Here is a 27018-nt window from a genome sequence, read left to right as displayed (position 1 = left end):
GCAGAATGAAACAGTTAAGACATCAGCATAGAAAAGAAGGACCATAAACTGACAGGGTTATTGAAATTTTGGAAACTGCTTATCTACTGGATTGGCCAGACTGGTTCAAGCTGATAAAGGCAACAGTGACGCAAATCACTTGTTACAGTCGATGTCTAATGTACAACATGATGAATCTTGAAGCAGATCAGCTAATGGAGCAGAAGACAGCTAAGAACCAGAGACTGAGGCAATAATTCACAACGGCTTACCAGAATCAAGCAACAGAACAATGGAAAAAAAGGTTTTCTGGTCTAGTTGTTAATTTCTGCTATGATATTCAGTAGAATAGGTCAGACTGGTGTTAATAACATGAAAGCATGAATTCATCCAGTCTTTTCTCAACAGCCCAGGTATAATAGTGTGAGTATAACGACACACTTTGGACCACTTATGCCTAATTTCCATTCATAAGTGTGATTTAGTTCAGAACAGTAGTTTAGCATGGGTCACTTTCATCAGCTTTATGTTTCCACTCCCATTAATAGTCCATTAACTGTACTCTTACCCAGTAGTTGTGGTGTATGTCAGAAAGTTGTGATTAATGTCATTCTCACTTAAAGAAGAAAGCTATATGGTCGTTCACATATCACGTTTTCTGCCAACTCACTATTTCACATGTAGACACGTGGCAAGCATGCACAAATAAAGAGAGAAAGCTGCAACATGAACAGCCCGGTAAACGACAATAAAGGACAGCTTCTTGCTTCTTGACATAAGGCTCTTTGTTAGAAGATGACAACAAGATTTGCTTGAAAATGGTTCACTGCTGCACATAATCATTGTAATATTACATTTACATTTAGTCATTTAACAGATGTTTTTGTCTAAAGTGACACAATTATAGAGAGGTGCTCAGCGATTCAACAAGAAGAGGCAAGTGCAATTTTTACTTACACACAAGAAGTTAATTAAACAATTAAACAAAGGAACTGTTAGTGCTCAGAAAATTAAGTGCTAAAGTAAGGACTAGCTTATTTTATTTTAAAGAGAGAAGAGCGTCTCTACAGGTGGTTTGTCAAGCCCTTGCACCTGTGTGAAGCACACTTCATAAATGCACAATGTTCTTTTTAATAGATAAGCGATTTAAAAAAAAAAAAAAAAAGTGTCTGGTGCAAATGTGCAAAACTGGTGCAACCGTCGATTAAAGTGTCAAAGAGAGATTACAACAGTTGGTTTGTCAAAGCCCCTCACACCATTAAGATGTCGTGTTTCAACTGTGCATTAAAAATAGTGATTTTTTGTTGTCTTTCTCCTGGATTGTTACTTGCGCTCGTGACAATTCTCTCTAAACCAATACTGTTGAGCAGCAAGTCTAGCTCCATCTTTTTGGAACCCGTACTGCTGTGCTAGCTACCCTTAAAAAATGGTGCCAAAAAAGTTTGCTTTTTTGGAACCTTTGACAGTGGAAATTAAAATAATCGTGTGCCATACTGTATGGTACTAAACATGGAATAATGATTTAGTAGATCAGTTTTTTTTTTCAGCCCTGTTCCTGGAGGCACACCAACAGAACATATTTTGGATGTCTCCCTTATCTGAACTATTAATTTCAGGTTTTGGAGTCCTTTCTAATGTTTGCATGAGTTGATTCAGGTGTGTTTGATTAGGAAGAGGTTGAAAATGTACAGTATACTGCTGGTGTGCCATCAGGAACAGGGTTAGAAAACACTGTGGTAGAGTACCATTTAATCTATTTAAAGCCACTCAGTGGAAACATATCAGCTGAGCATAGTTTAAACACCATAACCTGAAGATTATTGTTTATGACACTGTTCATTCTTTACGACCAAAGTGTTATAAAATCCTATTATGCTACTTAAAACAGGATAAGACACCATATCAAAATCAAATCAAGATCAAGATTAAATCTCTAGTGTCTTGAGCATGACAGTAACTGGGTTTCCATCACCATGTGTTAATGCTCATTCTGAAGCACACACTCAGAAATAAAGATACAAAATCTGTCACTGGGGTGGTACCTTTTCAAAAGGTACAGGTGAACATTAGTACATTTAGGGTACACTTTTAAACTTTTAAGGTTCACTTTTTGTAACTTTAAGGTACTGTGTGGTACACATTTGTACTTTTTAGGGATTGAAATGTACCTTTAAAGACCTGTTAGAAACAAAAGTGTGCTTATTGAAAAGGTACCTGCCCAGTGACAGATTTTGTACCATTATTGAGAGTGTACTGTGAGAGAAAAGAGTGGAAATGGCAAATAAAAAAAATACATAATTTGCAAAAAAAAGTTTTTACAGTTCATTGAGGTTGATTTAGACTGTTGTAAAAACCAATAAAGATGCAAATAAAGAAAGATGGAAACGCATTTGCTGAAAACACTTCAACATACCAAATATTACACCCACAGGTCTAATCAGGTGTCGGTGCTTATGGTGTCTTTCTGGTGCAATTGGACCAATAATGCTTGACAATATTTCAAAGGTGCCCTCTGACATTCTGAAATGTCGTAGCCACAGTCTACTATGTATGGTCACTATAACCTTTCTGTATGTATAGTGGTCAACTTAATGTCCTTGTGACAGGGCACTCATCAAAAATTCTCCATTTCTTCTTCTGTGGCAGTTAACAGCATTATTTCAGAAATTGCGAGCTACACTGCCAGGACATTTATAACCTGTCTCCCAATATGCTTAGTTTACTGTTGGTTACTACATTACCAGTAAACTACAGTCAGCTGCTCTAACAACTTGATATGAACACACATAATTTAAATGTAAGATTTTTTTTAGGATGGACATATCACTGTACTCAATGACCTCCTCAGTCATTTCAATCCAGGGGAGCACCTTTGGGATGTCCTGGAATGGAAAATTTAAACCATAGATCTGTAACCGACAGATCTGCAATAACTGTGTCATGTGTCAATATGGAGAAAGAAAGTTTCCAACGCCTTGTTGAGTCTACACCACAAATAATTAAAGCAGTTCTATAAGCAAAAGAGGGGCTAACCCAGAACTAGTAACTTGTACCTAATAAAGTGGCCAGTGAGTGTACATGGTGGGCCATTTATATGGATGATACACCTCAATAAACGTATTGGGAATTTCACAAGAAAAACAATGGTGCGCTTGGTTTCAAACGTAACTTTATTCTTTCATGAGTTATTAACAAGCCCCCTCACATATACTAATGTGCCAAAAACAGGACATTAATATCACCAACCATTGCCATTTTATTAAGGTGTATCCATATAAATGGCCCACCCTGTATAAAGTATAAGGTATGCAGTATTTTTAAAGCAATTGTTCTTAATGTTTCAATATTCTATACAGAGTTTGGTGTGTGCTCATGTACTTTAAAAAACAGATGCACATTTGAAGTGAAAATGCTTAAAATAATTTTGTAAAATTATATGGATATAATATATTTACAATAGTATTGTAAATATGTGCACAATTATATTTCAAAATATAAACTCAAAAAATTAATTAAAATAACTTATTTAAAATGAGCTGCAACAGCACAATTCTTCAGTTTTTATTTGGGACAACTTAATTGTTTTATGTTCAGTTCACTAAAATGTGTAAAAGCTAATAAGTTAACTTAATACCTTTATGTTGTCCCAACACAAATCGACTGTGTGGAACCCAGCAAAATGCAATATATACAATGTATAGTGTAATAACAATGTGTAAAAGAAAGACAGGGAAAAAAAGAAAACTAATTACACTTTTTACCAGCAGAGGGCTCTTGTTTATAAAAGAGGTAATGGCCTACTCACCAGTCATGGCTCTGGCATCAGTCTGAACAGAATCAATGGCAAGACATGTCTGATGCCAGCATGCCCACTGGTGCGATTAGGGTGGTTGAAGGATACTAATGGCTGACTGCTGCCCTCACCGAGTATGTTAAGGAGGACTTGCCCTCGGACTGAGGTCTGCCTGGTTCATGGGGTGCACTGGCAGTAGGACAGTTTATGTTCAGTAACTTCAGACACATGGGATTAAATAAGAACAAGCCACATTTCATGGCCCACTCGAAAGGCGTGTGGCTGAGGGTCTGTTCAGCACCAGCTGGGCTCTGGCGTTGGTAGTTTACTCATTGCAGCCAAGACCTGCCTGTCCACTGTCTGCAGAAAACATAGTCCATTAATCATTATCTTATAGCTTCTAGTGGGAAACTTCATTTGGCCCGAAAAGAGTCATTTCCATTTTAAACAGAACATTCTGGGCATCCGCAACATTTGGCCTTTTTCTTATATCTGACTTTGGTTTGAGTTTTTGGCAGTTCAAGAAAATTCTGAATTTAAGAATCGTCTCACTTTAAAACTGATGAAAACTGAATTTACTCATCTTCAACAGAGATATCATTACTCCAAAACAACAAAATGGGTAAGATAACTTTTAACCTGATCAGTTTATATATGTACATATAAATATATGAAGACAGTTTTTAAGACATATTACACACAAATTCTACAACAAATTTTTTTTTATTAATATTTAATTAAATTTATTTTTGTTTTACTTCTTGCATAGGCTAAATGTTTTCAACAAATGTTCAACTCAAATTTTAAACTTAAGCCTCAATTTTAATACCATATGTATATTTATGCATATGTAAACTGTAAAATCCAAAAAGTGAAGGTAACTCAAATCGTTTGAGGAAACCAATTGCAACAAACCATTTAATTTCAAATACTAATCCTAATAATGAGTACTGTGAATTTAATCCATTTGAGTAAACAAAGCTATTTGAGCACAGTAAAACCCAATAAATGAGAACTCAAACCCACTGAGTCCTGTAAAACCCAAAAGTTAAGCCAACTCAAATCGTTTGAGAAAACGATTTCAACAAACCATTTGAGTAACAAACTAATCTATATGAGTACTGTGAACTTACTCCATTTAAGTTGAATGAGGTATTTAATTAACTCATTACCTTCAGCACTGAGTTCAAAACTCTTTTCAAAAAGGTAGAAATAACTTTGTCAATTTAAATGCACTAAAGACCAAGTGGAATGCTCTGTTGGCTGTCGCTTCGGTGTGACTTTAGCTAATCAGTTTTGGCCAATGTCATCTTTTGCTACTGCAATGTTTTTAAACAGAGAAAACATTTTACACATAATTTGTATTCTAAATCTTGAACTTTATTCTTAAAATAAAAACTGAGCGATAAAAAGGTGTAAGCACCAACAGATTGACAATTGAACAATTGAAATTGATTTGAATACTAATTTGGCTATTGTTGTTATCCATTAATTTTCAAATGTAATTTTACAAGAGATGCTAGAAAAATTGTGAAGCTCTAAATTAATTAATTCCTTTTCTTTTTGCCTTAGTCCCTTTATTAATATGGGGTCACCACAGCGCAATGAACCTAGAACTCATCCAGCATGTTTTACACAGCAGATGCCATTCCGGCTGCAACCCATCACTGGGAAACACCCATAAACATTCAATCACAATTATACAATATGGATACAATTTAGTTTAGCCAATTCACCTGTACCACGTCATTGGACTTGTGGGGGAAACCGGAGCATCTGGAAGAAACCCACGCGAACACGGGGTGAACATGCAAGCTCCACACAGATATGCTAACTGACCCAGCCGAGACTCGAACCAGTGACCTTTTTGCTGTGAGGCGATTGTGGTACCCACTGAGGTACCCATCGCGTTGCCAAGCTCTAAATTAATTATTATTATTTTCTAATGTTAGCTGATGTAATAAATATGTATTTTAAAACAAGTATTATTTTACATTTCTTAATTTGAAATCTTTAGGAAATATTTTGTTACATTTAAAAAGTGTGGTCAAGTTAATTCAACTAAAAATAATGCTTAAAATGTCACTGAAATGCAGTATTTAAATCTCATAATTAAATAGAAAATGTGGCATATACCTTCAAAAAGGTATTTGTGAAAAAAAGAACCACCCCGTTAACCAGGCTGGCTACTGAACTGAATTATGTTGTTTATATGTACCTTGTGCCAGATAAAGCGTTGCCTATGTTGTGTGTGCGCGCCAGCTGGTGGCCAGTTTCTCAAATTACAGCTCCATCTCTTGCAGTTCAATCTCTGCAGTCTTGTATTTGTCCGCCAGGTGGCAGTAGGGCCCGTCAGTCATCATTACTGCCTTGAACCACAACAAATTGAAAATGAAATTACTGTCAATCTATTGAGAGAATGAAGTTATGTCATTTCATAGTCCTTAGAGGAAAAGAAGCAGACAGATGGGCTACCGGTGCAGATAGAGAGGTTTTAAAAGAAGAGTAGAAAAAAGAGATGACACTGTTATGTAGGCTAGCTGTTTCTTTGTGTTATTCTACTGAATGAAATCCTCCCATCTCCCTTTTCATGTTCCATATTTTCCTTTTCACATTATTCCATAAACAATGGATGCATCAGAGAGAGAAAACAACAAACTCTGCTGACTGCTGTTGTACACAAAAAGAGGAATGCATTGTTCATGAATGAAAAGAAACTATTGTACAAATATAATAGGCAAAAAGAGTAGACAATGGGCCCTGAATCGAATTATGGTGTTGGAAAACATGCAGAAGTGCAAATAAAGTAAGTTCATTACACAGCTGAAAAAATGAAGCAGGAAAGAATTGATCAATTATAATGTAATGTTCAGAACTCTCATTATTTCTGAAATCCTGCTTAGAGCTTGTTTACTAAGGTTTTAGTTTGTGTCTACCAGACCTTATCTTTACTTGATGTGCACAAACACACAAACACTGGTTCTTGACGCTGTGGAGAAGAACGGACGTTGAATGATGGAGCACATCAATCAAAACATCTCTGCTCTCATCACTTTTTTTATCCACCGCTGCCTCCTGCCGAAGACACACACACAATCTTAAAGAGATAGTTCACACAACAATTTATTCACCCTCAAGCCATTGACTATTCTTCAGCAGATAATAAAGAAGATTTTTAAATCAGAACAATGATCCTTGGTACTTTAAAGACAGTCAATGGCTACTGGTACTTTGACAGTCCAAAAACATGGTAAAACAACATTTTTACCTGAGGTTTCTAGTGATACTTTGAGGTCTTGTGAATCAAAACAACCAAATTGTAATATAAAAGAATATAATGTCACAATATGTGTAGTCCATTTGCTGAGGCTTTGAATTAATAATCTTTTAATTGATGTTCAGTTTATTGCACAGATTCATCATTTCACTTATTTTAATAGCCTATCATCAGGAGCCATAAGTATTATTTTTGTTTTACCTGTATGTTTTTTTTATTCAATCTCTTTTCCACAGTGGAATGAACCACTAACTTATCCAGCATATGTTTTAGGTTTTCCCATCACTGGGAAACACCCATACACTCTCACTCACACACGACGGATAATTTAGCTTACCCAACTCACCTATAGCACATGTCTTTAAACTTCAGAGGAACCCGGAGCACCCGGAGGAAACCCACACCAACATGGGGTGAACATGCAAACTCCACACAGAAATGCCAACTGACCCAGTTGGGGTTTAAACCAGTGAGCTTCTTGCTGTGAGGCAATAACACCCACTGTTCCACCACGCCACCCTTATTCATTTATCTATTTATTTTGACTTTTAGGGCCCCAAAAGCAGTTGATGTTGCATAATCACAGAAAATGTCTAAAAGAAATAACCTCTTGGTTGGTCTTCAGCAAACAAATTAACAACCATTTTTCACTATTGGGCGAAATATCTCGACCCTTGTTAAAAAAACAAGCTAAATTAGATTCATGATACACTAGCCTAGCATTTAAATTTCAGCTTTTAAGCTGTATTTCTCCAACACATTGGACAAACAAAATCACTTCAACACTGTTGTGTGCTGCAAAGTATACAGTCACACAAACCTGAGCCATTCCTTCACCAATCCCTCCTCATTTTGATAAGGTTACCCCATTAACACACGCATAAAAAGAGAAGTTTCACTCTAAACTGCTGATTCTGTGGGGAACCGTCGTGACTCAAACTTAGCGTGTTTATTTATATAAACAGACAGTTCATCTTCCACGCGCCTCCAGCCAAGCCGACGCATCCGCAATGAGCTGCTTTTTTGGCGGGCAAAAGGGTTAAAACCGATCGGCAGGCATCAGTTTAATCATAATCAAGCGAGCTAAAGAGGAGTAATGGAACCTGCGAGCCGGGCGCGCCTGTGTTCCGCCACAGATTAGCCGCTAATTTGCATAGCGCTTTCGTTCATCCACGGCGGCCCGACGACAGGCCGTCCTCCCCGGACACAGCCATGCGTAGCCTCCGGGGCCGCTTTGACAAATGGCTGGCCGCGCAGCGCTGTCTTTGCGCCCAAGACGGGGCAGCAAGAGCGACAGTGATTGATAGTCTGACGGGATAAATAGTGCAGAACTTCTTCTTCTTCGGCTTCTTTTTTTCTCTAATAGCAGTACAAGAGGTGTTTAAAAAGCTGCGTAATGGAGAAATATGAAGCCAAGCAGAGCAGGAGTTAGGGAAGGAGATGCTGCGTTTGGTGAGGTAAAGAGTTTGCAAAGAGACTAGAACCAAACATGAAGCACTTGGTTTTCTTATTGTTTGTCAGACCTATCTAACATGTTTCCAAATGTATGTTTGTTTATTACTGCAGAAGTATGCATAAACAGTGTTAAATTAACTGGAAATACTATTGGCAATGATTTTCAAGTAGTTCACTCAGAAATTAAAATTCGGATGTATTTACTTACCTTTGTGTTTTTGCAAACCTCTAAGAATGTGTATATCTTTGTAAAATTATGATTTTATTTTAAATATCATCTGCAAAGTCATTTAAAACTCACTTACAATAATCAATAAAGAGGTAAACATATGTGTGCACATGCTTTGAACAGGTTAATCCAAGTCTTCTGATGAGGCATGCTTTTTTAGACAAACACATTTAATTTGTTCATGTTTACACAAAAACATTTATTGCTTAAAACTAAGCCTTTTTTTAGACATTTGATTTAGAATCTTCGACAGGCCAATTATTTCTCTTCTATATACCCCAGTTTATCATCAGGAGTCACAGGTTTAATTTTGTTTTGCCTATACATGTAGTTGTTGTTTGTTTGTTTTTTACTCCCCAAGACCAAAAGCTGTTGACTTTCATTTTATGATTCAAAAATTTGTCCTTAATGTTTTATTCCTCTGCAAATTATTTAAAAATCTACATTTTTGTAGATCATAATCAAATGACACTCATTCACTGAGGTCACGTTACAACGCTTTATTCTGGAATAAAAATCTTTGCATCCAAAAAGGGAAGTTGTTTGATGATAAATGTTTCTTGCTGATTATTGTAGCGTACTTCTGGTCAAAATTGTTACTATTTAATCATTTAAGTAAAGCTCTGCAGAAACCACATAGTCAAGTCAGAGGTAGTTCAAACAATTACAAAAGAAATATCATCCAGATTGGCCACTGCTGTGTATATTTAGTGGGGGTTGTTTCTGTCAATGATGCCTTACAGTATACAGTATACTGTGCACCTACATCTCCATCAACCTTCATCTCTGCTTGGCAAATTATTTTTCCACCATTGTCCTCACCATCATCATTAACAGTAATGAATAGCTGTATATAGTACTGTAATAATTAGCAATACGCATTGCAGTGCAGGACGTTAATCGGTACAGAAATAAATGAAAAAATCTTAAAGCCTAAACCTCTCAGTTTCCATAGCAGAAATTAAAATCAAATGTTTATTTAAACATCTTTATTGCTGCACAGCTGTTCTCATGTTTCAACCAATACTTCATAACTAAAGTAACAAGGGCAAGCCGAGCAGATCAGCCATAATTTCAATCCTACAAGGTTCTGCAAAGACATTCGGTTTGATCACCATTTAAAAGGCCAGAGAAGCTGACTGAATACATTTGAGCATTGAAACGGTTTGTCGTTAAATAAAATGAAATGTTCCCATAGTTAAACCTACATAAACAAAAGCAAGATAATTATTATCTTATTAGTAACGTTAATGCCGTGTAATAATTTTCAACTAACCTTGCACACGGACATCACTGACACACACACGCGGTACAGTATGTCCCTAGGTGGCTCTCTGTTTGCAGATGAGGGTGCAATAAGGCAGTATAATGAATTCATTACATGGTATCTGACACCATTACCATAAGAATGCCAAACACATACATCAGCACAGCCCAATTTATACACCTCACCTCGCTCAGCTGCTAACACACACACATACACACACACACAGCAGATCTGCACAGCTGGGCATACACGTGAAGTGTATCAAGTGTATCAGACGTGTATCAATCAGAATTTGCATAGACAAAGAACTGCCAAGATGTCACCTTCGCACAGTGATGTTTGTTACATATTACATATATTACATATAATAGTGAAAATGAAAGACTTAATCTTATGTACATTAAGCTGGTCAAATCACTGTAGTTTTAATGTATTTAAGAAAAGAATATTATTATCATTATTATGATTAAATATTACATTATAAATATAAAAAATATAATTTTTATTTAAATAGTCTATAGTAATATGTTATTTAATATTATAACATTTAAAAAACATTACAATAGACTATTTTTATTTTGTTTTATTCATTCATACATTTTCTTTTCGGCTTAGTCCCTTTATTAATCTAGGGTCACCACAGGCAACTTATCCAGCATATATTTTACGCAATGGATGCCCTTCCAGCTGCAACACATCATTGGGAAACATCCATACACTCTCATTCACACACATGCACTACAGAAAAATTTAGCGTAACTAAATCACCCATGTCTTTGGACCCACAGTGTCTGCCTTTTATACTTTGATGTTTTATTTTATTTAAAAATATTTAAACTTTATATTTTTGTATATTTAATAACAAAAAATCATTAATATTTTTAATAAAATGCAGTAAAATACTATTTTAAATATATATTTAAATATTACAATTTAAATATAATTGTTTAACTTTTTTAATGTAGATAAAAATGTGGATTTTTCTTATTTTTAATCAATAAAGAGTTGATTAACTGAGTGTGTATGGAGTAAGTTTAACTGTAAGGTCGAGCTTTATAAATAAAAAATAAAAGCTATATTTTTATGATGTATTATTGCACAGTGCAGTCATTTAAATATATTATTCTTATATAATATCCATTGCTTTAAATACTTTATATCAGATGTGTGTTGTTTTTTAATAAAGTATTTAATTAGATTTTCATGTATCATTATATGCATATAAATATATAAAGCTCAGCATTACACAATTACTGTACGCACACTCAGCTGAATCCTCTGCGGAAGCATTACAACACAGAGATAGATCGCAGACATTAGGAAAAATAATGGTGTGGATTTTGCAGCCTCTCATCTCTGGTCAGAGTGCTTTAATAAAGTGTGTAATAAAGTGACGGGGTGAACGTGCGCTCTGAATTATCTACGGTAAGTGCAGAAGATCTGTCTCACGTGTGAAAACACAGCATCACTCATTCACATAAAAAAAAAAAACATTCACTAAAGCAACAGTGCTTTACCGGCAGAAGTGCAGACGTTTACAGCTGTCAGTATCTAGATGGTTGACACTATTACGCAGGTGCTGCATTAAAACATTACAACATTATACTCTGTTCATTTGTGTTGGAGGTTATTAGGTAATTAGTCCATAATTCAGGGCAGATGGTAGTTAAAGATGCTTTATTGCATTAGAGCTCTTGGGACCAAAACTCCAGAGAGATGCTTAGATATTAATGAAACTCATCTGGCTACAAACAATAATAAGATTTAAGGAAACTCTCATGTGAGTTTGGAACTAATTTGAGCCAATTACACCTGGAAAGCGAGATAAAAACACCACACACACACACACACACACACAAAAAGTACAACTCAACGTTGCATGAACTCTAGTTTGAGCATGTGAAATGATTTGATGGTAATGGGAACTGGACCGAGACTCTAACAGCTGTATTAATTAATATGTCTAATTAAAATGCGGCTTCCCTTATGGCTGTCCAATGAGATGTGATTGAAGATGGCAGTGATCAAGATGTGGAAAACTTCATTTTTCTCCCTCTTACACCAGTTGACAGAGCTCAATTCAGCACGCTTGAAAGAGAAATGGCCACTAACTATGTTATATAGAAATTCCAGGCCTGCGTAACGTCACGGTGTTTGGCCGCTGCCAGAGCTGTATGTTCACACACTCTTCATAAAGCTCAATTTAACTTCTTGTGTGTAATAAATAGAGTTGCCAGATCGTTTGAGCCATATGCGCTGTATCAGCCTCAAACACACACAGACGGGGTCTTTCGCTTATGGACTGGCAGCGTTTTGGGGACTGAACGAGGAAATGTGATACGCTGCAGCACCTGGGACTCCTGCAGCAGACAGGATGTGTGTTTGGGCTGTGCTTGACTCCCGCGTGTTTCTGCTCTGTATATTATCATGCACTATTGCCCTGTGGCCTGTAAAGCCCCGGGCTCCTTCTGAGCCTGCCAGTCAATCAAGACCAAAGCTTAACACTAAATTTCACTGCAATTTGGAGCAGCTTTTATTATAAGCAAATAATACAATTACCTTTGAAAAGTCGTATAAACAAATAGTTGTATAGACATATCCAGACATAAAGACTTATCCATATCACATTCCTGAGAGCAATCATCAAATGAAGTGGTCCAAATCTATTTATGTGCATTTTAATATTGTGTGGAACATGTGGGACCAAGAAAAGTTTGTCCTAACAAATGTTACGATCTTATCTGCCTGTCAAAATATGTAATTGCTTATCTCTGCACAGCCTGTTTAAGCAGAAAGGATTTTGTTATTGGCACATTCGTGGATGGCAGGCAAGCATTAACAACCTGCCTTCTGTTTTCAGTTTGGTATTGTAATTATTAACTACTATAAGGCGATGCGGTGGCGCAGTAGGTAGTGCTGTCGCCTCACAGCAAAAAGGTTGCTGGTTCGAGCCTCTGCTGGGTCAGTTGAAATTTCTGTGTGGAGTTTGCATGTTCTCCCCGTGTTCGTGTGGGTTTCCTCCAAGTGCTCCGGTTTCCCCCACAAGTCTAAAGACATGGTGAATTGGGTAAGCTAAATTGTCCGTAGTGAACAAGTGTATGGATGTTTCTCAGAGATGGGTTGCAGCTGTAGGGACATCAACTGCATAAAACATATGCTGGAGCTATGTTATGTTATGTTATGCTATCCAGTTGGCAGTTCATATTACTGTGACGACCCCAGATTAATAAAGGGACTAAGCCGAAAAGAAAATGAATGAATGAATGTTAAGTGATGTTATACACTGTGCATTTAGGAGGCATGTTGATTTGCAGGATGGGTTGCTATCAGACTAACGTTAGCATTTTCCAAAATCTCCTATTGCACCTTTAGCAATAAAGGCTACATTGTGATTTGTATACTTACAAGCAATGGTTCTATGACGACACGGTGGCACAGTGGGTAGCACGATCACCTCACAGCAAGAAAGGTCGCTGGTTCGAGCCTTGTGTGGAGTGTGCATGTTCTCCCTGCAAAAAAATTTAAAGTCATTCCAGTCTACATGTCTAACAGCAGATTTTATTGTAATCCAGTACATTAGTTTATTCATTCATTTATTTATATTCTTTTCGGCTTAGTCCCTTTATTAATCAAGGGTTGCCACAGCAGAATGAACCGCCAACTTATCCAACATGTTTTACGCAGCGGATGCCCTTCCAGCTGCAACCCATCTCTGGGAAACACCCATACACTCTCAGTCACACACATACACTACGGACAATTTAGCCTACCCATTCACCTATAGCGCATATCTTTGGACTCGTGGGGGAAACCAGAGCCCCTGGAGGAAACCCGTACGAACACGGGGAGAACATGCAAACTCCACACAGAAATGCCAACTGACCCAGTCGAGGCTTGAACAAGCGACCTTCTTGCTGCAGCGACCAATCGTGCTACCCACTGCACCACTGTGCAGTCCAGTTTGCAGACTTATTTACAGAATGCAGATGCATTTTGATTTATTCGGACGCTCCTGTCTGAATTTTGTTCATGATACCATTTCCTCCCTGCTAGCCTGTTTCTATGGATTCTAACTGGTTAATCATGTTCATTCAGTTAAAACAACATTTAGGGTCTCTCAGTTAACCACCTATTTAGGCCTTCATTTGGTTTCTTCCTTAGTTGTCGTATACTATACTAATATAGAGTAGTTCTGTAATGACTATATTGTTCATCTGCTGCAGCAAAGATCCTCTACTCCTCTTCACTAGTTGAAAACATGACAGATTACAAGATATGAACCTAGAGTAAAGCTGCTTTTACTGCTCAAGCTAATATTTTAATTTATCTACCACGAAAAATATTTAAACTTGGGTGTCAGCATGCATGTAAAGTGATTTAATAATAGATAAACAGTAACTAATTGAATTAGAAGTTATTTATGTAGCTATGGTGATGACAAACAGCAGCATTTAAATACTGAGATTTAAAAAACACAAAGTTGACAAAAGCTAAATATCAATCAGTGAATCATATGAAAACATTATTTCTTTGACACAAAAAAAAACTTCTAGTGATTATCATTAATTACTCTTCCTTTGTTTAAGGCATTCTGGCCAATATTAGTCTGTAATACAAGCATATCATATTTTCAACATTCAATACAGTTTGAAAGAATGTTAACAAGACCAAGATGTACTAAATACTGAAACATTGCTTTGTGTTATTTAGAGATCACAGCTTTGTCAGAGTTCTGCATTCTGTCCCACTAGTCAATGCAATGCATGTAAACACTTGGTCCTGTAGTCCACCAGAATTGTTCAGATTGCAAAGTAACCAAAAATGTGTTTTAAAACGCTTGATTTTTAAAGCCAACTTTCAAAAGTTTTCAGAGCTTTTAGGCCCCTAAAATAAATTTGTTACCTAAATTAATGGTCAACACATAAAAAAAAATCATTTGGAATAAATGCCCCATTTAACCCACACATACTTCCATATGTTGGTAAGAAATTTAGCAAAACTGAATTAGCAGAACTTGAATTTCACCATTCCTTATTAAAGCTTTAGGGTCACATGGTCCTTCTTAAATCATTTAATATTTGATCATGAAACAGAAAGAGAGAGTGTTGCGTGAAAGAGAGGATTGGGTGTGGCTACAAATGTCCAATAGTATGAAAGAATAATAGAGGTGGAGATACATACATCAAGAATGTAGGCATCATAGAGAAAGAGAGAGAGAGAGAGAGAGAGAGAGAGAGAGATAGACAAAGAGAGCACAAAAAAGTGCATGTCATGTTAAATGAATATGGAAAAGGGAAAAGTGAGCGAGTATAAAAGAAATAGCGCTTTGATAGACTTTTTCACCCCACATAATCTGGGGTGTCAGATCGGAGAAATGGAGACAAGTGACGTTTTAATATTACTTATTTTTGACACTCGCACAGCATTAAAATTCAAACACCCCCACTCTATCATTGTAAATGTCCAAAACTCTTATTGAGAGTTAAGACTTGCCCATTATTCCCAGTAATTTGCAAGACACACACACACACACACACACACACACGCATTGCCAGATGTCTTTCCCTCCGCTCGTCACTGAGGAGTTTCTCTGTACAAACAGCAGGGGTCACTTAGTGACCCTTTGAGAGGTCAAAGGTTGGGTTCCCAGCCTGATGTAGCCATGGTGATGGCATCTGGAGATTTGCAACAAAGTGGGAATCTCCTCTGCTTGTCAAACTCTCGCTCCACACACACACACACACACACACATGCTTCTGCTTGGGCTCAGTTAGTTTATGATCACTGTAATCCAAAAAACGTGGATGCAATCATGAAATCCTTCATTCATTCATTTTCTTTTCGGCTTAGTCCCTTTATTAATCTGATGTTGCCACAGCGGAATGAACTGCCAACTTATCCAGCAAATGATTTACGCAGCAGATGCCCTTCCAGCTGCAACGCATCTTTGGGAAACATCTATACACACTCATTCAGACTCATACACTAAAGACAATTTACCAACCCAATTCACCTGTACCGCATGTCTTTGAACTGTGGGGGAAACCGGAGTACCTGGATGAAACCCACGCGAACACAGGGAGAACATGCAAACTCCACACAGAAACAGCAAAAGACAAAGCCGAGGCTCAAACCAGCGACCTTCTTGCAGTGAGGCGACACCACTGCAATCATGAAATCCAGTCTTAAAATGGAATTAGATAAAGACAGAATAAAAATGAATCTGACAAATTTTAGAAGAATAAAGGAGACTGTTTTAGTCCCGTGAATATCAAACCGAAAGAGAAATATGAAGTCTGCTGTATGGGATATATGGATGAAAGAAATATAGAGGTTCAGCATGTTTGTGTCAATAAATGACACAGTTTGGTTTACTATATAAAATCTGTTTTGTACATGTTCCTCTTACTATTTGAGGACAAATCCACTTGTAGGTTATTTCCAGGCTTGATCTGAGGGTCACTTTACCAGAATTTGTCTATTTTATGTGAGAAAAGCTATCTTTACAGCATATCATGTACAAAACAACAAAACAAAAACATTTTAAAGGGTTTCATACAATATTTTGGTAAATTGATTAAGAAATTGTTAAATCTTCATGGTTGATGTTGTTTCATGACTTTAGTTACACTCTTTTTGAGTCCTAAAACATTTTATCTATAAAGTCCAGAAAAAAGAATGAAATGGAATTTTTTTTAATGATAAATAAATTAAAATAAGATAAACAAATGTTTAAAAACATTTTAGAGGGTTAAAAAAAAAAAATATATATATATATATATATATTTTTTTTTTTTTTTAATGTAAAATTTAGAATAAATTGTTGCTAAATATATTTCATGTTTTTAGTTTTAGTTCATGCTATGGACCCTTTTCACAAGCCTGTTATGACGCGTTTAACAGTCATCAATATCTTAAATCCTTAAAATTTTTTAATATTTAGATTTTTTTAAATGCAAGAACATTTAAATGTATTAATAAATGTATTATATCATCTTTGTTTTAATTTACAAAAAAAAATAAATGGGGGGGGGGGGGGGGGTTAATTAACTTAATGAAAAAATAAAACAGATTTCATAGGGCACTAACACTTTTAAATTATAGTGGACACCAAGGCTGTTATGAATATATTTGTATAATCTTGTTGGTCTTGTACTTAATTGCATACAGCAGAGGGTTTGTTGTGCATGTATAATCAGAAACCAGGACACCAGCCGCCTACATTATCCTATAAAGCACTTGTCCTGATATACCTGGGCAGCAGCTGTCCATCATGGCTGACAGTGGAGTCCAGAACAGGCCCGCAGGGCTGCAGCGGCGGCTCTGCTGTCCCCGTCCTTGAGCTCTTCTCTCTCCATGGCTCCAGATCCTGGACAGCTGAAGAGCAGGACAGAAAGAGCTGTGTGCATCTGCTGGTGTGAAGTCAGCTCGCCTGGAGGCTGGCATTACCACAGGGGTCAGCGGGTCATCGCTTTCTGGGTGGCTTCTCTCGTTTCATTCTGCTGAAAGTCACGATGCAAAAACAGTTTGAGAGCCGTTTCTCATGAGCTTGGCTTGAGAGTTATGATAAATGGCTTCCTAAATTACTGGAGAGCTGAAGACTCTTTATTTAATTGTACTTTGGTGGTATCTAAAGGATTTTGTGGAATATATTTCATTGAAGTGAGATGTTCAAACACAAACTTCATTAAAACAATTATTTGCATGAAAATCTCAAACAAGCCCTTAGGAAACCAAATATTGAATTGTTGCATTTTTTTTTTTAAATTTTGAATGCAATTGTTTTCGCTTTAGAATCTCAAACTGTGCTAAGATTGGTCAAGATGAGTATGAACATGATGTGATTGTATCACATCAACAATGTTCTCATTTATATATCTACCAACATCTCTTTTTAACAAAAACATTCATTCATTCATTTTCCTTCAGCTTAGTCCATTTATTCATCAGGGGTCACCACAGCGGAACGAACCGCCAACTTATCCAGAACATGTTTTAAACTTTAAATTATTGTTCAATAATTTAATTTGGAAAATAAATTTTATTTTATTTTAAAAAAATTACTTCTTCACGGAAACGTGAATTGATCAGAAGTTACAGTAAAGACATTTATAATGTTAAGAAAGATTTCTTTTTCAAACAAATGCTGTCCTTTGAACCTTTCAATCCATCATAAAGAGTATCAGAGTTTCCTTAAAAATAGTTAAGCATCACAACCTTTTTCAATACTTATAATAATAATAATGTCTCTTGAGCACCAAATCAGAATATCAGAATGCTAAAAATGCAGTTTAAAAAAAATAAAAGTAAATTTCAAAACATCTCAAATTGTAAAAATGCAATATAAAATTATAATAATATTTACAAATTTCCCTCTATTCTCGATCAAATAAATGCTACACATACTAAAACTGCACCTATATACAGTTGAAGTCAAAACTATTCTTTCATTCATTTTCCCTCGGTTCCTTTATTCATCAGGGGTCGCCACAGCGGAATGAACCGCCAACTCTTCCCAGTATTGGGAAATAGCTGAGTAGTTATCTAAGCTAAAGTTGATACCAAATGACTTATATTTGAGATATTATAATGATAGTGGTAATAATATATTAGGGTCAAAGCCAAAAACTTTTTTTCCCAAGCATTTTAAAACAAAGTTAAATAGGTTATTTTAAAAAGTAAAATAAGTTATGCACAATCACTTTCTATTTTGTAGGTTTTTTTTTTATTTCTAGACTAAGTTTGATGCAGAACATCTCATGGATGAGAAGGATGAGAACATCTCATCCTTCACATATCTGTAGTCTTTTTTCAGGATTCTAATGTAGTACTGCATTAATTTGCTAATTATTATTCACGAACCATACGAAATATTGTTAACAGTATGACATTTTCTACTGATATATTTATTCTATGATATACTCTAATATATTAGTTTTTTTCCCAAGCATTAAAACATGACAAAATTAAAGAAGCTATTTTAAAAAAGTAAAATAAATTATGTAAAATCACTTTTCATTTTGTAGTTTAGTTTCTAGATTAGTTTGATGCAGAACATCTGCCATTCTTCACTCATATGTAGTTTTCTTTCCAAGATTCTAATGTATTACTGCATGAATTATTTTGCTAATTATTATTTACAAACCATACAAAATATTGTTAACAGTATGACATTTTCTTTTGATATAGCCATTCTATTATATAGTATTAAAATAAATACAATTAACAGAATAAAATATATTGTTCAAGGTTTAGTGTCAAGCATTTTTTTTGAGAAAAAAATAGAAAAATAAGCTTCTTCACGGAATTGTGAATTAACAGTAAATGTGAAAAGTGTAAAAAAGTTACAGTAAAGTCAATTATTATGTTATGAAATATTTCTTTTTCCAAACAAATGCTGTCTTTTGAACCTTTCAATCCATCAAAAAGAGTATTAGTGTTTCCTCAAAAATAAGTAAGCATCACAATCTTTTTCAACACTCCTACTAATAAGTAATGTTTTTTGAGCACTAAATCAGCATTTTAGAATGGTTTCTGAAGGACCATGCGACACAAAAACTGGTCTGACAATGCTAAAAATGCAGCTTTTCCATCGCAAAAATAAATTCAATATCAAAACATAGCAAAACCTAAAAATGCAATATTAAGTTATGATAAAGTTTCCAAACTTCCTTCTATACTTGACCAAATTAATGCAACTCTTACTAAAATTGGGCCTGTACACAGTTTTAATCAAAATTATTAGCGATCTGGTGTAGCAAAAATTCTTTTTTAAATGTTTCCAAGTGCTGTTTAACGTTGAGAATTAACTTGTCAACACATTTTGAAACATTTGAAAATTTTTTTGTTTTTGCCATGTTGACAGTACATAATATTTTGCTAATTATTTTGCAAGATACTAAACTGTAAAAAAAAAAAAAACATTCTTGCTGCCTTCATTTTTTATTGAATCAAATTTAAAAAAAATTTCATCTGAACTTACATAAATGAAACTGACTAATTATGTTAAAATAAACTTTGTATACCTTTAAACCTGATCAACTTATTAATAAGTTAAAGCAACATAAAAATATTTGTTGTCATTAAGATTTTTCAGATAATTTTTTTACCGCGCAGCATTCTAGGCATATTATAGGCAAGTTTTTGGAGAGCAATAGTTTGTTCAATCGAAAAAAATAATCTTAAAAGGAGCTAATAATGTTGACCTGGAAATTCAAAACTGCATCTATTCCATTACGAATATTAGAAATAGTACTATCATATTAGTTGTAGATACTGTGTAAATGTCCTTGCTCTGTTTGCCGTTACTTGGGAAATATCTGAAAAACTATTCAAATTTCACAGAAGGGCTAATAATTTAGCCTTCAACTGTATGTGTGTTTCATCCAGTGACAGGTACAGGGTGAGCATGCCAGACAGCTGTCTTTGGGGGCGTTTGATGTCCACGTTGTAAATTCGTTGAGGGTCTTTTCAGCGATATCTATCTGACAGGCCCGTGTGGGTGTGAAGTGTGCATGTGTGTGACTCAGCGACCTGTAACTGCTGTAACATTAGACATTAGACAAACAGTGCGGTGATCAGATAACGGTCACACCGGCCTTCTTTGATCTTTCTTTCAATGTCTCGCTAATGTCTGCATGACAATAACAGTCAGGCGCTCTGGTTTTCCAGCATGCTGGATGATCTGACGCGTCCGGCTTGCTTTTTCAGCTCTCCATCTTTGCCGTCAATCACACGGCTGAGTTACAGAGACGCCGTAGGCCTGGCAGACGAGGAGGAGAGTGAAATATCTCTTTGTGAATGATCCGTCTTTGTGAATTATGTGTGAGAGAGAGTGTGCGTGTGTGTGTGTGTGAGGGGTTCCCTTTCTGTTCGCTGTTCACAGAGATTGACCCTGTGGCTGTAAACTACTCTCTCTTGACACACACACAGAGGGAGAGAGAATGAGGGAGGGAGAGAGAGACGCTACATCGTGGATGATTTTATGCCAACTTTTTCCTGTTTTGAGCATTGACCAAAGACGAAAACCATGTATTTTTAAATGGAGCCATGGGGAAGTTGCTGTTGAATTGTGGAGCACTGGTGGTCATTTTGGAAAGACAAAGAATGGCATCAAAAGGGGCATTCAAAACTATTTTAGCTTGCTTTCGTGGGACTATTTCTCATTTTCATGAAGTAAAAATGTAAACTGAAGACAAAATAATGAACAAATAAAAAATATTTAAAAAACTATGACTAATTAACAACATTAAAGCAATTAAAATATTTAAGAAATGAAGATAAATATCTGTAATTTCTATAATCATAGAATAAATATTAAAAATGTACATTTAATTTCAATGAACAGCTGCATATGCAACATGCATATATTATTATATATGGCACAGTGGGTAGCACAATCGCCTCACAGCAAGAAGGTTGCCGGTTCGAGCCCCGGCTGGGTCAGTTGGCGTTTCTGTGTGGAGTTTGCATGGTCTCCCCATGTTCGCGTGGGTTTCCTCCAGGTGCTCCGGTTTCCCCCACAGTCCAAAGACATGCGCTGGGTAAGCTTAATTGTCTGTAGTGTATGTGTGTGATTTAGTGTTTATGGATGTTTCCCAGAGATGGGTTGCAGCTGGAAGAGCATGCGCTGCATAAAACATATGCTGGATAAGTTGGTGGTTCATTCTGCTGTGGCGACCCCAGATTAATAAAGGGACTAAGCCGAAAGGAAAATGAATGAAGGAATATTGCAAATCTCCCATTCCACCATATCCCAAAGGTGCTCACATTATCCTGCTGGAAGTGGCAATCAGAAGATGGGTATACTGTGGTCATAAAGGGTTGGACATGGTCAGTAACAATACTAAGGTAGGCTGTGGCATAGACATAATGCTCAAATGGTACTAATGGGGCCAAAGTATGCCAAGAAAATATCCCCCACACCATTACACCATCATCACCAGCCTGAACCATTGACACAGGGCAGGATAGATCCATGCTTTCATGTTGTTAATGCCAAATTCTGACCCTATCATCTGAATGTCACAGCAGAAATCGAGACTCATCAGACCAGGCAACATTTTTCCAATCTTCTATTGTCCCATTTTGGTGAGCCTGTGTGAATTGTAGCCTCAGTTTCCTGCTCTTGGCTGACAGGAGTGGCACCCGGTAAGGTCTTCTGCTGCTGTAGCCCATCCACCTCAAGGTCAGACATGTGGTGTGTTCAGAGATGCTCTTCTGCAGACTTCGATTATAACAAGTGGTTATTTGAGTTACTGTTGCCTTTCTATCAGCTCAAACCAGTCTGGCCATTCTCCTCTGACCTGTGGCATCTACAAGGCATTTGTGCCCACTGAACTGCCACTCACTGGATATTCTCACTTTTTTGGACCATTCTCTGTAAACCCTAGAGATGGTTGTTCCCAGTAGATCAGCAGTTTCTGAAATACTCAGACCAGCCCGTCTGGCATCAACAACCATGCCACATTCAAAGTCACTTAAATCATCTTTCTTCCTCATTCTCATACTCGGTTTGAACTGCAGCAGATCATACTGACCATGTCTACATGCCTAAACGCATTAATTTGCTGCCATGTGATTGACTGATTAGAAATGTGCGTTAATGGGCAGTTGGACTGGAGTACCTAATAACGTGAGCGTATATTAATAATAGTATGTTAAATAATAATTATATGAATTAATGTAATACACTAATAATAAAGTTGTTTTACATTCTAATCTGTTGGAGGAGGGGGGGAAATACAGCCCACAAAAAAAAACTGGGAAAGTATCATGTGGGAGATGCAGGTTCACGACTTGCAACACATTCTAAACAAATCCTTTTCTCCCTCCCCAAAATCCTCCCCTCTACATACAAAAAAAAACTTACCACCCACATTTATAAAGCTGTCCCGATTCAACCGCTACTCACTCCTGTCACATGAAAACCATCAGCGGCTCCACTAACCCTTTAACACTGCTCATGTCCTCAAGTGTGGCGCTGGTGGTGATTATAACCAACCATGGCGCCGCTGGTCAGTGCACCAGTTACCATGGTTACCATCACCATGCCACTCCGACTGGTGCCCAAACGGTAACAAAAAAACAACAGCGATCAATGAAACAGACTAGACTGTATGTGTACACTTGGGCACCTACACATTGGCATGCAACTGGAATACAGAGAAAGCAAAGGTGGTCCCTAAAGTCTAGAGCGGCTGGCAGGAAAACAGATATCATTATGGAGCTGTTTGATATGCATACTGACACACACACACACACACACACACACACACATAGACAGAAGCACCTGACACTCCATCATGATGTCGTCCCTGTGCCTCCCAAGGGGCCGCAGGCACTCGCTGGCGTCAGAAACACATTACAGCGAGAGATTGAGGAGCCAGAGGCCATTATCTCCCCTCTACAGCACACAGCGCCGCTCTCCTCCTGCAGAGACACACAAAAAAACACTGCATCAGAGTGTGTGCGGACGTCTGTGAGCGTGCATGACGAGAAAAAAAAAGAGTGATATTCTGTCTGTTTATTCCAAATTTATCCAACTGAGATATTAATGTGGCTTTAGCAAACACGTGTTGAAAAGAAAGCAATATCTTATGTGAAAATTGCCTTTTGGATATTGCATTTGTGTGGAATATACTGACTAAAAATGTGTGCATTGGCTCTGTAATTGTATGTAAAATAACGTAATATTGAAGAACTGATGGTTTTTTTTCTAAGTCTGGAAACAATGGCAAGATTGGTGGCCTGTAATCTGTCTTTGTATTTAAGCCATTGATATTTTTGCCCAAAGTATTGATGGCCTTATTTTGACAAATTGATGTTTTTGTCATGATAATGTTCTTTTAATCATATTAAGATTTGCGCCATTGATGTTTGAAGAGATGCTTCATTGATGCATTGAGACTCATCCGAGTTTGTAATTTTGCATGTTATTTTAATCAGATAAATATTTAAAAGTTATTGATGTTCGGTTTTATTAAGCGGCTGTTTAAGAAGCGAATGTTTCGTGGATGTGGTGGATTTATAGGACTTTCGCTGAGTCACAAGGCAGCAGTTTATTGGGATGGTTTGAAAGCAGTTTTCAGTTTCTGTTATAATTGTGTTTGTATACATACACATTTATCAGTCGATGTTTAGGTTCAGTAATTTCATCTTCATGAATAAATTAATAGTTGGCTTTTGAGGTGCTTTATTGTCAATCCATTCAATTAAATCCCAGTTCAAGACACTTATCAGGCTGATAAAATGTTAATTGAAAAGAAAAATGTTATACATTAATGTTGTTTTTTCTGTCATAAAAGTACCAAAATTTTTCATTTATAATCATACTAAGTCAACATAAATTGACTTGTGGCATACAGTGTTTTGTATAAAAAAATTATAATAATAATAAAAAAATAATAAAATAAAAGGATTAAGATTAAATTAAAGGATTAATTATTAATAGCAATGATAATAAATAATAATAACAACAATATAAATGGCTCACTTACTCTACAAACAATAAGGGGCAATATGCACAGCTAATGTTTTTCAGCCAATTGTGAACTTCCGGTGAAAGATTTATGTGTCTGTTTTGCATTTCATAAGGTTCCTCTTACAGCATTGATGTTGTAATGCAATTCAAATATAATCAATTAAATAGACTTAAGCATCCATTAGGTTGTCAAAGCGTAAAAAGATACTAAATATTATTTAAATGCAGGCACCATCATTAGCAGCAGGTAAAATTTATTTCCATATTTTAAAGACATGGCACAAAAAAATATAATTTAACGCAGTGCTTCTTGTTTGGTCTGATACCCACTTTGTATCGGATCTCAGCCAGGCATTGAAGAGCACTGTTTTTTTTTTTTAAAGAAATCAGATCTTAAACGCATTGATTTTGTATGGGATGGCAATTCACCGGAAGCCTGGGGCTGGCTGACTGAAATTAAAAGTCCATGTTCATATACCAATTCAAGTAACCTAAAGAAAATTTATGCATTTCTATAACACAATGAAAAACTCCATATTGCAGGGTTTTTTTAATCATGAAGCCCCTGATTATATGGCTTTGACAATCAAAATAGATCTAGATGATAGATGATATTATCATATTGATATTATTGTTATATTGTCTGTAGATATGTGCAGGCTCAAATTTTTTTCTATCCTCAAACACATTTGGCCAAAAATTCAAGTTATAAACAATTATAAGACTAAATGGCAAATGCTTGATTAAGACCATCGTTTCCCTCCCTCAAATTCAAAAACACAAGCAATAACAGACAAAACATATTCAAACAACCAACTCATAATTTACCCTCATATTGAGATCTCTCAGGTATGATCCAACGTGCTCGACGAGACATTCAAAATGGAGGAGGGGCGGAGCTATGACGTGTAACTCTTTAACTGTCACTTGCCCACAAGAGGGACATTTTCAGTAGATATATTTAATAAAACAATTTTTTTCTAAACTTATCTGGACAAACTATACATTATTTTTAAGGTGGAACGACTATTAAAAGGGTAATAGAGTTTAAGGGTCCTCATAAGTAGTTTTCATTGGTTAATTACTTGAAAAACTCACAGACGGACATAAAAACTGACCAATAGCATTGTAAATTGTTACACTTTGTTTTATTTATTGTTATTACAATTATGTTTAATGTGTTGGTGTGTGACGGTGCAGTGGCGCAATGAGTAGCGCTGTCACCTCACAGCAGGTGGCTGGTTCAAACCTTGACTGGGTCAGTTGGCATTTCTGTGTTGAGTTTGCATGTTCTCCACATGTTGGCGTGGGTTTCCCCCGGTTGCTTCGGTTTCCCCCACAAGGCCAAAGACATGCGCTATAGGTGAATTAGGTAAGCTAAATTGGCCATATTGTATGTGCGTGAATGAGGGTGTATGGGTGTTTCCCAGAGATGGGTTGCAGCTGGAAGGGCATCCGCTGCATAAAACATATGCTGGATAAGTTGGCGGTTCAATTCGCTGTGGTGACCCCTGATTAACAAAGGGACTAAGCTAAAAGAAAAGGAATAAATGAATGTTAGCGTGTGTGTGTGTGTGTGTCTTGTATTTCATACATTGTGGGGACCAAATCTCCTCATAAGTGTAGCACTACCAGTAAATTAAATTTGCACTTTGTGGTGACATGTTTTGGTCCACATGAGGAAAATGGCTTATAAACCACACCGAATATAAGTAATTCTAAAATGTAATAAGACATATTGTTTCCTGTTTAGGAGTAGGGAGATTTACATTTACATTTTAGAATATATAGTCTGTCAAAAATAAAAAATCATTGTGTGGGAAGTCCCCATAAAGATAAATGTATGAATGTGTGTGTGTGTGTTTGTGTGTTAGTGTGTATCTTACCAGGCAGGGGTCAGAAATCAGGATCTCCAGGCAGGACAGATGTTCTTCTGAGTCTGACAGCGTCCGCAGCAAGTCATTTCATTTTATCTAAAGACAAACTGTGCAAAGCTGTCTGAAATGGAAGGAGAGAGGGAGAAAAAAATGTCAGAAAGACAAAGTGCAAGAAAGACAGAGAGCACTCGGGAGTCGCGGACAGATAAAAAGCCTCTTTAAGGGGTATTACAAGCAGCTCTTTCATTTGCTCACTGACACACAATGAAGAATTAGCACGAGGCTCTGCTGCTCGACTCCAGCAGTGGGGAAGCACCGGGAGAAGCTGGAATCTGTCGCTGTAACACACAACATTCATCCACCAGCAATTAACTCAGTCTAACTAATCAAGACTTGTTGGGAAATACAAAACAAGGGTTTGGAGGGAGCGATCACGTGTGGTTCTTACAACGGCATCATACAGTCATCTGGCCAGAAAATATGGCACTGACTCTGTCTGTGTTCAAAGCTGTTGTTCAAACAGTTGCCATGGTAAATAAGACATCACACTGATATATCTTCTAAGATGTTGTTTATATAATTTTTAAATATAAAAATCATTACTATCATTACATTTGTAAAATTACCATTTACAAATTGCCAAATTTCCAAGCAATTTT

The 27018-nt window shown here is 36.5% G+C and overlaps 1 protein-coding gene across 9 annotated transcripts; it reads right to left on the bottom strand.

Annotated features, from left to right (window-relative positions):
- Positions 1-1721: 1721 nt before the first annotated feature.
- Positions 1722-25375, bottom strand: LOC147845621 (uncharacterized). Of its 9 annotated transcripts, none has more exons than XR_015480767.1 (8): positions 25311-25375; positions 23292-23431; positions 17254-17502; positions 16005-16164; positions 13406-13509; positions 6714-6847; positions 5991-6141; positions 1722-4132 (listed from the first exon to the last, which is right to left on the bottom strand). XR_015480767.1 is itself a non-coding variant. In XM_087244353.1 (6 exons), exons 2-5 carry the CDS (start codon positions 17444-17446, stop codon positions 6125-6127), a joined length of 465 nt encoding a protein of 154 aa, XP_087100479.1. In that variant the 5' UTR covers positions 17447-17499; positions 23292-23429; the 3' UTR covers positions 1722-4132; positions 5991-6124. The 9 variants fall into 9 exon arrangements, 1 of the variants encoding a protein (XP_087100479.1); XR_015480771.1 differs by having other exon boundaries at positions 17254-17499; XR_015480769.1 differs by lacking the exon at positions 6714-6847.
- Positions 25376-27018: the final 1643 nt, after the last annotated feature.

The sequence above is a fragment of the Danio rerio genome, chromosome 3 (genome assembly GCF_052040795.2).
Source record: "Danio rerio strain M-AB ecotype USA chromosome 3, GRCz13ab, whole genome shotgun sequence".
In the NCBI taxonomy this organism is placed as follows: Eukaryota; Metazoa; Chordata; class Actinopteri; order Cypriniformes; family Danionidae; genus Danio; species Danio rerio.
This window is presented reverse-complemented; position numbering and strand designations above follow the sequence as displayed.